This window comes from Brienomyrus brachyistius, chromosome 7 (assembly GCF_023856365.1).
Source record: "Brienomyrus brachyistius isolate T26 chromosome 7, BBRACH_0.4, whole genome shotgun sequence".
NCBI classification, from domain to species: Eukaryota; Metazoa; Chordata; class Actinopteri; order Osteoglossiformes; family Mormyridae; genus Brienomyrus; species Brienomyrus brachyistius.
The window spans coordinates 30,509,987-30,521,612 of record NC_064539.1 but is presented as its reverse complement, the minus strand read 5'-3'; the positions used below and the strand labels follow the sequence as shown (position 1 = coordinate 30,521,612).

The window sequence follows — 11,626 nt, the reverse complement described above, 5'->3', positions numbered from 1 at the left end:
AATCCCGGAAAAGTAGTTAATGTGGAAGTAGGAGAGAGAACAAACAGGTGGGAGACACCATAACCCAAACCTGAGAGATATCAGACAGAAAGGAGAGATACTATAACAAACTGAGAGAGAATAGACAGAGATGGGAGATACCATAACCCAATCCCGAGAGAGAACAAACAGTGAGTGGAGAAACTGTAACACAAACCAGAGAAAAAAGACATGACCCAGAACCCAGACGGACAAAGGTAGCAGTTTTATGTGCCTCATCAACTGAGGCAGAGCAGTTTGAAATCAGACTATTTGTGTCTGTCCAGGCTCAGCATTTTGGTTGAAATGGCTTTTAAGCACTATGGTCAGTACTGAGAGCTGCATCAGAAGATCTCCTCCGATCCAGGTGTAGTTTGAGATCCCTCAGAGATCAGCATACAAATTGACCACACAACATGCACCCCTCCCCCCCAACTGGACCCTCAGCTTCCTAAACAGGGGGTGCACAAACAGTGACCTGTCATTCCTGCTGTCAAAGCCCAGCAGAGCAAGAACTTCCTGTCTCTATATTCAGACCCTAACCCTTGACCTTCAAACACCGACTCACAGCCTGTTATTCTTGCCTTTGTGTTCAGAAACGGCAGAGTCGTATTCCCCGAACAGCCTTCTCATTTGGTCCAGGTATCTAAGTGGTCCTCGTCTCACATTCACCAGCTTCTACAGTTTTTTAAGTACTCGATGGATCACCAGAAAATCTAAATGTTAATAAATGTGTTTTTACCTGAATGCTGTGAGTCTTTGTTGATATGTAGGTCTGAAATCATACTTATGCATTTATTGCTGATTCTACTGGTATGAATCTTTTCTCCACTAATTAGGTGGTTGTTTATATTCTTCTGTGTATCACCTTGTTTCCTTCTCATTTCTTGTAGTTAGTTGTTGTTTTTCCTTATTTTGCTTTTTGACCCCTGATGGTCATTTCCTTTGTAGTTTTATCAAGAGAATTTGGTTTCCGTAATAAACCCCCTTTGTGTCTCAGAGCCATTTGTGGATTGTCTCTTCCTTTTCCTGCCTGTGTCATGCCCCATGTATATTTTTCACTACTAAAAAGTAACACCTAACCAAATAGTTACACATCCACCTACTGGGATGTGGTATAGGTACTGAACACACACATACACCATCCTGGGATGTGGTATAGGTACTGAACACACACATACACCCTACTGGGATGTGGTATAGGTACTGAACACACACATACACCATCCTGGGATGTGGTATAGGTACTGAACACACACATACACCCTCCTGGGATGTGGTATAGGTACTGAACACACACATACACCCTCCTGGGAGTTGTATTTCAGCCGTTGAATGCATACATTGTGCAAAGTGCATCCTGACTGTGTCTGTTATGATCCAGTCCACGCACTGTTTCCTTGTCAGGAAGAATCTTCCTGCTGTTACACAGACATACAGATTGGGTACGTTGGGGATGTTCTTGACTTTTAACTAAATCCTTTCTGCTCCAAAACCATCAGTTACATGTTGGAAGGAAGTTCAAGTTTGATTGCGATTGCTGAAATGTGGCTTCACACAGAGGTCCATGTGAATCTGCCGTTGTTCCAGTATGTTTTGGCTGGTTGCACCGTCCTCTTGCTGGAGTGGCAGCTGCGATGCCTCAGAGGGACATTCTTTCAGTCTTCAGTTTTCTCTGGAGATACATTTACCGGCACCATTAGTGTGTGTGTTTGTTAGTCCATGATCTTTGCCCCATTGTGCTGTATTTTCTTTGCCCTTGTTCTAATGAAGACCATGAGGAACATCTGGAATGCATCCTCAGCTGAAGACCTACGCCAGGACACCAGCATTATGGTTTCTCTTGCCCTGTCTGGCAAGGAGGAAACCAGATATCCCAAGAATGTCATGCTTTAGTGCATTTTAGTTTATACTCAGGCAGAGGCAAAGCAGCTTGAAAAGTGACACAGTCTTCAGAGTTTTTTTTTAATTTCATTTGCTGATTAATTCGCATATATGGCAGTTTCACTGAGCCCAGGATCGGTTTCTCCTGTTCTTTTCTGGAAATAATGTTACTTTACTGTTATTTTATGTAAACAAGTTATTAAACACACTGGATGAGAAAAGACAAAAAAATGATCTTTTAGGCTAACAATTATGCATTTAATGAATCAGATTCATATGTGAAACATCGTCTGCTCAATATACAAAGACAATTCAATTTAATAAGCTTGAATTTGGAATTTTTAACAGTCAGGAAATACACGTAATATTTAAAAAATACAAAAGGTATGTAATGCCTGTAAGCCAATGTGCATGGTGTTTAGGTGAGTTATGTACAGGGTCAGCAGGGGGCATGCAGTGCAACAGAGATGGGAAGGATATTTTTCCTGTGCTTAGATGCCAGTCCTTCACTGCTGCTGTCAGTGTCAGGTGAGACATACAGACTGACCACTGTCACACCATTTAATGTGTGAAATGTATTTTATGTCATAAAATAGTCTGGAGAAGAAACTAGATTATCTGTATAATCTTAGTATTTTACTGCTGAGAATCTGTTCACAAACACACAGCTACAGGCCGCATGGAAACCTAATTCCAAAACTCAGATAAAACAGCTAATTTCATTATGTATCATATTTTTGTGCAGGGAGGGGTGCATTGTGTCAGGAGCTGAGCTGAGTGGGTTTCCTGTGTATGTCTCAGCACTGTGCAGCCTCCCTAATGCAGTGACTCTCATCCCTAATGCAGTGACTCTCACATGGGGCAGCTGAGGTTCATTGGAGCTCCAGTGCCAGTGGTGACGTCCTCACTCCCGTAGTGAGTCTTCAAGTTGCTCGGCTCAGTTTCGGCATTTAAATCTGCTTCATTGGCCCCAGGTTTGGAGATACCTGGTTTGATAACAAATTGAAGAAAAGAAAAAATCTATATTTTGACATTTAGGAGAGGCAGCCGTACATTTAGCTCGATGACGGTGAGGCACTATTAGTTTGCACCTTCAGGTTTGGAGTTCAGATCCCACCCCTGCTCTGTGGGGGGAGTTTACTTGTGCTCCCAGTATACTGTGGTTTGCAGCACTTTCTGAACTGCCCCCAAGGTCTGTAGTTTTGTGTACCTCCCCCCCCCCCCATAGTGCCTGGCACAGAACCCAGGTCCAGGATAAGCAGCTGGAAGATAGATCTCTGTACATTCATGAATGTTTTCAGAAAAAGTATGGATCAGGGTCTTTAACCAGTTTTTAATCTGGACCTGGAAATGTTTCTATTTTTGAATATCCCGGTAAGGTTTTTGACCTGGAATTTCCGAAAAAAAGTGCAGTCATGCAGTCATAATACATATATATCATTAACTCAGTTAAGTCAGTATTTTTTCCACTAATCTCCAGCTGCTGGGTGACTGGCCACACCCTAATGGGCGGGTATGAGGATTTCCGCTCTGGCCCAGCTGTCAATCAGACTTACCGCAAAGTCTACGCCGGTACATTTCCTGACTTCATCCACTTTTAGCCCCTCCCACAGCTCAATGAGGGTCAGGCCACTGTTTTTGTCCACATCAAAGACGGCCTGTAGCAAAGGGCCAGGAAGGGGTTCAACTACTGAACACACATACACCCAACTGGGAGCTGTAGTCCAGCTACTGAACACACACACATATACCCAACTGGGAGCTGTAGTCCAGCTACTGAACACACACATATACCCTACTGGGAGCTGTAGTCCAGCTACTGAACACACGTTCACTCTACTGGGAGCTGTAGTCCAGCTACTGAACACACATTCACTCTACTGGGAGCTGTAGTCCAGCTACTGAACACACAGACATTCACCCTACTGGGAGCTGTAATTTAGGTACTAAATGCACACACACACACACACACACACACACCAACACTCACACCCTACAGGAAGTTGCAGTTTAAGTACTGAACACGCACATGCACCTTACTGAGTTCAGCCACTGAATGAACACAACGTGTGAAACAGGCCCTGACCTTCTCTGTAATGATCCGGTCCACACACTGCTTCCCTGTGAGTGGCAAGCTGCACTTTTCCAGGATTTTGTGCTTCCCACCCTGAAAGTGAAGTGGTGCTAATTAGTGAGCCAGTCATGTGACCTGACTTGCAGCTGGCACAAAAAAATGACAAATGAGAACCAAACTCAAAACACAATCATTAACATGGTAAAATACCTTAGCAGAGTGTTCCATGGTGACAACCACTTTGGTACCAGCACTTGCTACTAAGTCCATAGCCCCGCCCATGCCCTTCACCATCTTACCCTGGATGGGGGGGGGGGGTTAACAGGAGGGACAGTCACACCCAGCGTCAGTGACTCACACACACACACACACACACACACACACACACACACACACACACACACCACTTTGGTGGACACACTCACCGGGATCATCCAGTTGGCCAGGTCACCGTAGCGCGACACCTGCATGGCGCCCAGCATGGTGAGGTTGACATGCCCCCTGTAGACAGAGGCAGAGAGCACATGAGGATGTTCCGTCTACAGCACAGGCAGGCATCTCGCTGCTTTCACACATCAGGGATGATCAGCTGTGATGCCTACTTGCCGTCATATGTAACTCCATAATCTAAAAATCGGCATAACGGTTCAGATATTGTTTAATTTTCCCGCATGGACATCTCTGCACTGATCTGAGCCCTGTCACGGCCGACACACACACAACCTACCCTCTGATCATGGAGAAGGACTCGTCACTGGAGAAGTAGGACGCTCCAGCCAGGACGGTGACTGTTTCTTTCCCTGGTGACCCAGTGGAGAGCGGAAGAGAGAGAGGGTCAAAGCACAGAAACCGCAAAGAACACAATTCTTGGTTGCAAGGAGGAAAAGGAACCTACCAGCATTGATGAGGTCTGCGTCCACTTGTTCTTCTGTGGGGTAAGGACCCTATAACATGTAGTAAAGGTATTTAAGACCAGATTACTGTGGAGAACAGACCCTCCAAAATGACGGAAAAATCCATCACTCATAGCATTATGTCCGTTTTGTGGATACTCACCAATCCCAGAATCCCATTCTCACTCTGCAGATGTACTGTGATATCTGGGCTAATGAAATTGCTGGCCAGCATGGGAATCCCAATGCCAAGGTTAGCTGAACGTGCTAGTCAAGGGTTTCATGTGTCTTGGTCATCTGAAGGCCAACAAAAGACTGCACCAGAATTCATTTCAATATTCGATTTTCAATGAATGTATTCATGTCTGCACATCCGGCTGTGCAATATGACGACATATTTTCCATAATGAGAAATGTGTATCGTTTCACGACATGCTCTTCTGTTAATTCCACTGTCACAAATCACAGTCTTTACAGCAATATTTTAAGTCACATGGACTTCTTCTACATGGCACGGATGCAGGCCGGAAATAAGCGTGAAGGCCGTGTCACTGCACACTAGGTGTCCTGCATGTCTACAACAATTTACGGTGCCGTCTGACCTTTACTGCACACGCCCCGGCACTTCACGGTTTTTTATTTACCTATTTAGATACATTAATATTCTGTTACATGCCTAATTGGAAATTTACACAAAGGTTCTAAATAAAGTAAGTCAGACAAGTACCTTTTATTTACCAATTCTATCATTTAAAATGTTGTAAGAAACAGGCCTTTCCATGTGGTCAATTTATATAAATTATTCATTCATCGTTATCAGGACTTGAAATAACCTATATGGGGATATGAGATTTTGGTCGTATCACACAGCCCTATTTGTTCAAGGTAGTCAGAGGGTCTAGATCCAGGTTTGTTTGTCAAAGTCGGTCCACCTCAGACTGTGGTGAAGGATACCATACATGCCGTCCTCGAATTCGAGCGCTGCCCTCCGGATGATGCGCTCGCGTACCAGGTCCGACTCATTCTTGGGCTTGGGTGCAACCTGATCCTTCTTAACAATACGCTTCTAATGGAAAAATAGTGCCCTCTGCTGAATGAAGCAGCGACTGGGACCCACAAGGGCCCTGACATGTGCCATACTTCATTCATAATAAAACAGCCGTAACAAATTTCCAGACAATGACCTACATGTTCCTATATTACACTATAATCAGCAACAGGAGTAAATATAAACTGGGGAAAGCTTTGTAAAAAGATAAATATATGCAGATTAATAGTCAGAAGCTAAAGTAGAAGAGACATCAGTACATTCTGTGTACTTTGAAGGTTTGGGTCACCCATCCCAATGTGGAGGGCCATGAACTCCAAGCTCACCTCTATCCTCTTCTCGTAGCTGCCCCCAGTCACAATCCTATCCACGTAGATGCTGGGTATGTGAACATTTTCTGCTGCAAAATCCCCAACATCCACCACTTCCTCCACCTGGCACATGCAGAGATGAACAAGTCCTCAGAGACACTCAGCAACCCCCCATGATGAAAAGGAACATCCATCTCCAGTCATCTGGTGTGTCACGTATGCACACTCGTATATAAACTGGTGTGTCACGTATGAACACTCGTATATAAACTGGTGTGTCACGTATGAACACTCGTATATAAACTGGTGTGTCACGTATGAACACTCGTATATAAACTGGTGTGTCACGTATGAACACTCGTATATAAACATTGAATGAATACCTGTCCCTTATTGGAACAAAAGCCGAGTATGTAGCAGAATTAAGTTGCTTTAGTAAACCCATCCCTAAACTGTACAACACCTCAACCCTCAACCCAACACTAACCTGTGCAGTGGATTCGCACCTCAACCCAACACTAACCTGTGCAGTGGATTCGCACCTTAACCCAACACTAACCTGTGCAGTGGATACGCACCTCAACCCAACACTAACCTGTGCAGTGGATACGCACCTCAACCCAACACTAACCTGTGCAGTGGATACGCACCTCAACCCAACACTAACCTGTGCAGTGAATACGCACCTCAACCCAACACTAACCTGTGCAGACACCTCATTCCAGTACTGTAGCCATAAATAATATGAAGAAGTCCTACCTCAATAATTGTGACTTTAGCTGCTTTACACATTGGCTGATTGAAGTTTCTCGCTGTTTTCCTGATAATCGTAAGAAGAGAAGTGAGAATTCAAATGTATGTAAAGACTGCAGGAAGTCGCAAGATGATTATCTTGTAATTTAAAACAGCTCATGGCTATTGCTTACGCAAACTACAATTTAGGGTGGATGCTGCACCCTGGTGGTGAGACAAAGAATGACAAGCTGACAGTGTATATGAGTTATGACTAAAGGAAGACAACAAAAATTAAACTGATACTTGTCTGGTGGTCTAGACCTGAAAATAATGTTTCCAGCTTTGTCTGCCTTCCAGGCTTTAACCAGTGCAAAGTCCCCCCTGATGGCTCTCTCCATGACGTAAAAGCGGCCTTCGAATTCGCGGACCTGCAGAGGGACCATGTGACATCAATGCAGAAAGAGCTGTTCAATAACAGACAGATCCTGTGTGTTCTGGTGAGGACCATGGACTCACCTCCCGTTCTTTGCTTGCGATAGCCACAGTGCCATCTTTGTTGTATTTGATGGGTGAGCCTCCTTCCTGAATCAGGGTTCCATAACCTGTGGGCGTGAAGAAGGCAGGAACGCCGGCCCCTCCAGCTCGGATCCTCTCCGCCAAAGTGCCCTGCAGGAGCACAGCTGCGGTCAGCTCTCGCCAGTAGATGCATCTCACACGGAGGGGAGGAGGTGCTTCAGCCTCACCTGCGGTGTCAGTTCCACTTCCAGCTCTCCAGCCAAGTACTGCCTCTCAAACTCCATGTTCTCTCCCACGTAGGATGACACCATACGCTTTATCTGCTTGGTCCTCAGAAGCAGGCCCAGTCCAAAGTTATCCACACTGCACAGCAATAATCCCAGGCTGAGGTTATGAGCCACTGCGATATCACATGTAAGACCCCGCACCAGGATCACACAGCACGGAGGCAGACCCAGCTAAAAGTCATATCATCAAGCCTGGCACTGGAATCGGACGCCTCAGTTACATGGTGACAAAGTGCCACAATGTCAGCTTAGTGAATAGTGGCAGCATTGTGTTCACTGTGAGTTCACACACAATGTTGAGCAAATACATCACGTTCAGCTGTCAGGTGGACTCACCCCGCATTGTTACTAACAGCTGTGAGGTGTTTCACCCCAGTCTTCATTAAGCTGTTTATCAGGTTCTCAGGGATGCCACACAATCCAAAACCTGGGGTGGAGAAGAGCATCATGACAAATGCAGGAAGATGGGCATCTATGTGTGTTTTGATGGTGCTTCTTAGCAGTATGGACCCTTCCAACCTGGAAGCTCCCAAAAAAAACCCCGTCTGGGATTAGACACATAACCCCCATTAGGGATCTGCCACATAACCCCCATTAGGGATCTGCCACATAACCCCCATTAGGGATCTGCCACATAACCCCCACCAGGGATCTCCCTCATAACCCCTACCAGGGATCTCCCTCATAACCCCTACCAGGGATCTCCCTCATAACCCCTACCAGGGATCTCCCACATAACCCCCACCAGGGATCTCCCACATAACCCCCTCCTGAGATTTCCCACATAACCCCCATTAGGTATCTCCCACATAACCCCCACCAGGGATCTCCCTCATAAGCCCCACCAGGGATCTCCCACATAACCCCTACCAGGGATCTCCCGCATAACCCCCACCTGGGATCTCCCTCATAACCCCTACCAGGGATCTCCCACATAACCCCTACCAGGGATCTCCCACATAACCCCTACCAGGGATCTCCCACATAACCCCTACCAGGGATCTCCCACATAACCCCCACCTGGGATCTCCCTCATAACCCCCACCAGGGATCTCCCGAATAACCCCCACCAGGGATCTCCCACATAACCCCCACCAGGGATCTGCCATGCTCAGCAGGCTCAGGGTTCCCCATCAGCCTTACAAAACAGCGCTCGCAGAATCTTTTTGAAACCTACCTCCCACAAGCAATGTGGAACCATCTGGAATGTCCTTGACCGCCTCCACTGGATCACTATAGAATTGCACTGGTCTCTTTGTGGAGCTGGAGAAGAAACAGCCAAGCAGCTGGGAAAAACACAGCTGTGGAGTTAGGGAAGTGGGGGCATTCAGCAGGGAGACAGAATAAGTGAGAAAAGGAGCAGGCGTCTGATTGGCTGGGCTCTGATATTGGGTGTAGGTAGGCCTTTACTTGATGGGGGTATTCAAAGTAGAGGGACATCCTTGGTAAATACACTGGATTACAATTTTAATGAGCACAACTATAGCATTACTACTATAAAATGCTACTGCTACTACCTGGTTTGTACTTCAGACATGTGGCTGAAATGGCGTTGGACAGACAAACACTGCGTTGTGCTCTATCCCTCTTAATGGGCTGATCTCAGCAGTTTCAGGGGTTAAAGGCGAATACAGGGATAAGAGCATGACAGACATCTTAGATGTTACTAAACAATAAATCAATAAGCTCACATAGTGCTTAATCTGCTTGGCAGCCAAAAGCGACCCCACACCCCCTGTATTACTCATAACCTGTCAACAGATGCAGATTTCCCGGGCACTAGATAAAAAAAAACTGTAACTATACTACTATAATATTAGATGATTTAGTTACAACATGTAATACAGTGACAAAAAAAAGAATTTACAGATTGCGCTCTTGGTAATTTTTAAGAAACAAGTGTAATTTACACATGTATGAAAAGGACCTGACTGCTGCACCTTACAACAGCAGGTCTGTGCGCCTTCAGTGACAACGATGTTCTCTGCCACCGTCACACAAACTCGGAGCGCGGTGACTGCAGGCACCGGCTGGGCGGCTCTCACTGCTCCTTACACACGGAGGTAGCTAAGGTTTGTTTGAAAAAACTTTTTTTTCTATATTGGGTTGGCCAAAAGTAGCTCTACGGTTTTTATTTTACAAAAAAAGTTTTCATTTTACAAAGTTATTTTAAAAAGTAGGTGTTTTATTTTACAGTACTGATTGGGTCATGTTTAGTCTCTCTGGTGCTCGAAATGCCCGAACGTGTCCCCGATACTGTGACACACTACAGCACACAAACCCCGGTTAGCATCAATGTCCACAAATGCTTGTGAGATGAACTCCGTCAATTCCTCCACTGAGAGGGGCTCCCTCTCAAAAACCTTCTCCTTTACCTTTACTACCCCCCCGCCCCCCACATAAGTCCATGAGTGTCGGGGTGAATGTGGCGGCCAGTCAGTGCTTCAACGTCGCCCAATCCAACGCCGTGGAAAGGTGTTGTCAAAACTGTATACCTACGTTTAACAATAACTTTTCTTAAACAAAACCTTTACTTTGTAAAATAAAAACTGTATTCCTACTTTTGGCCTACCCTGTATAGTCTGGAATGTATTTCTATTGGCAACTTTTAATATCCGATGTATAAACTATAAACAAAAATTCATTTTAGTGCAAACTAACACAAATTAAAATGTGAAACATGATAACAGAACGTATGCTGATTTAAAAGTGTAACAGTATTTAAATACCGACCTTGAGAGACTGAGAGGTGCCGTTTAAATGAACCCTGCAGGCTGCATGGGCATTTCTGTAAACTCCTTCCAGTCTTGCCAGTGTCTTGAACGTAGTCATCTTCCAGAAGAGTCTAACTCCTACTCAGAGGAATAATGATGAGGAATCGGCAGCAACTATCCGTCTGTCCGTCAGCCGGGCACGGAGGGGGGAGATAAATGGGCATCGGAAGGGAGGGGGAGGGGGAAGGGGGGTTGCGCAGCCAATTAGGGATTAACCTACAGTATATGGCGTGCATGACACCTGATTTGATTAAGAGAAATGCGCCTCGGAGTTCCGACGGCTTTTACTGATGTAGTTATAATATTACGCAATGTATTAATATTTGTATGTAATTGCTTTATAGATAAATAATTTTCTATTGTACTACTCTATGTATTTTATTATTTCACTGTCGCTTCCTCTTGGACGTACAGCTATCCCAGATAGCGTGAAGGATCGGCTGATGTGCGGCTCTCACTTGGCACTGGTTTATCGGAATCGTGCCAAGTGTGGTTTACGCACAGCAAGCTGGGTGTTGGCAAAAAGTTTTATGGCCAATTCATTTATGCCACCGTCGGCCCAGTATGCTCGGATCAATGGTGGCATATTACCATGGTCGCCAACGTGACAGTTACGCATTCAGACTCGGGCTCATGCAAGAAATCTTACGGAAAATCTATACTATTCAATATTATAAACCTAAAAATAGCTTCATCAAAAGCGTTGGGGTAGTTTGCAAACCCTACAGGTTATTTAAACGGTATTAAAACTGTTGCATACATGTAAATGAGTATGCAGACTGAAAATCTCACGCCAGCCAGTTGACCAAAGTCGGCAGTCCTGTCTTACAAGGGAACCGGTTAAAGTACGTAAATCGTGTTTTTCATTTTTTTGATGACTCGATATTTAATTAAATAGTCTATAGAGCATGTTTGTCTGTCAGTGAATGCTGATATCATGATTGATACCTTATTTTTGTGATAAATTGTTAAATAAGCTGGCTCGACTTAGTCTTTATAATTGTATGACAATTAAATCATAGTAATTAAAATATTTAAACAAAGGCAGTAGTCTACATTAGTGAAATACACAATGGAACGTAATGA

The 11,626-nt window shown here is 44.9% G+C and overlaps 1 protein-coding gene across 2 annotated transcripts; it reads right to left on the bottom strand.

Moving 5' to 3' along the window:
* Nucleotides 1–1,969: 1,969 nt before the first annotated feature.
* Nucleotides 1,970–10,679, bottom strand: LOC125746726 (succinyl-CoA:3-ketoacid coenzyme A transferase 1, mitochondrial-like). 2 transcript variants are annotated; one of them, XM_049021076.1, is made up of 17 exons: nucleotides 10,500–10,679; nucleotides 8,944–9,067; nucleotides 8,103–8,193; nucleotides 7,707–7,842; nucleotides 7,480–7,629; nucleotides 7,285–7,391; nucleotides 6,988–7,048; nucleotides 6,244–6,351; nucleotides 5,824–5,935; nucleotides 5,033–5,127; nucleotides 4,872–4,920; nucleotides 4,704–4,776; nucleotides 4,402–4,477; nucleotides 4,187–4,276; nucleotides 3,989–4,069; nucleotides 3,459–3,560; nucleotides 1,970–2,888 (listed from the first exon to the last, which is right to left on the bottom strand). In XM_049021076.1, the coding sequence occupies exons 1-17, from the start codon at nucleotides 10,596–10,598 to the stop codon at nucleotides 2,853–2,855; spliced, it is 1,590 nt and encodes a 529-aa protein (XP_048877033.1). In that variant the 5' UTR covers nucleotides 10,599–10,679; the 3' UTR covers nucleotides 1,970–2,852. The 2 variants fall into 2 exon arrangements, with proteins under 2 accessions (XP_048877033.1, XP_048877034.1); XM_049021077.1 differs by having other exon boundaries at nucleotides 8,944–9,052.
* Between the last annotated feature and the right edge of the window lie 947 nt (nucleotides 10,680–11,626).

What these genes read in the sequence shown, in the direction of transcription:
- LOC125746726 (XM_049021076.1), bottom strand. Translation starts at nt 10,598, where the DNA reads ATGACTACGTTCAAGACACTGGCAAGACTGGAAGGAGTTTACAGAAAT. An exon ending in GCACCTCTCAGTCTCTCAAG is followed by an intron (nt 9,068 to 10,499) that starts GTCGGTATTTAA and finishes CTAACTCCACAG; the next exon opens with CTGTGTTTTTCCCAGCTGCT. An exon ending in GCTACGAGAAGAGGATAGAG is followed by an intron (nt 5,936 to 6,243) that starts GTGAGCTTGGAG and finishes TTTTTCCATTAG; the next exon opens with AAGCGTATTGTTAAGAAGGA.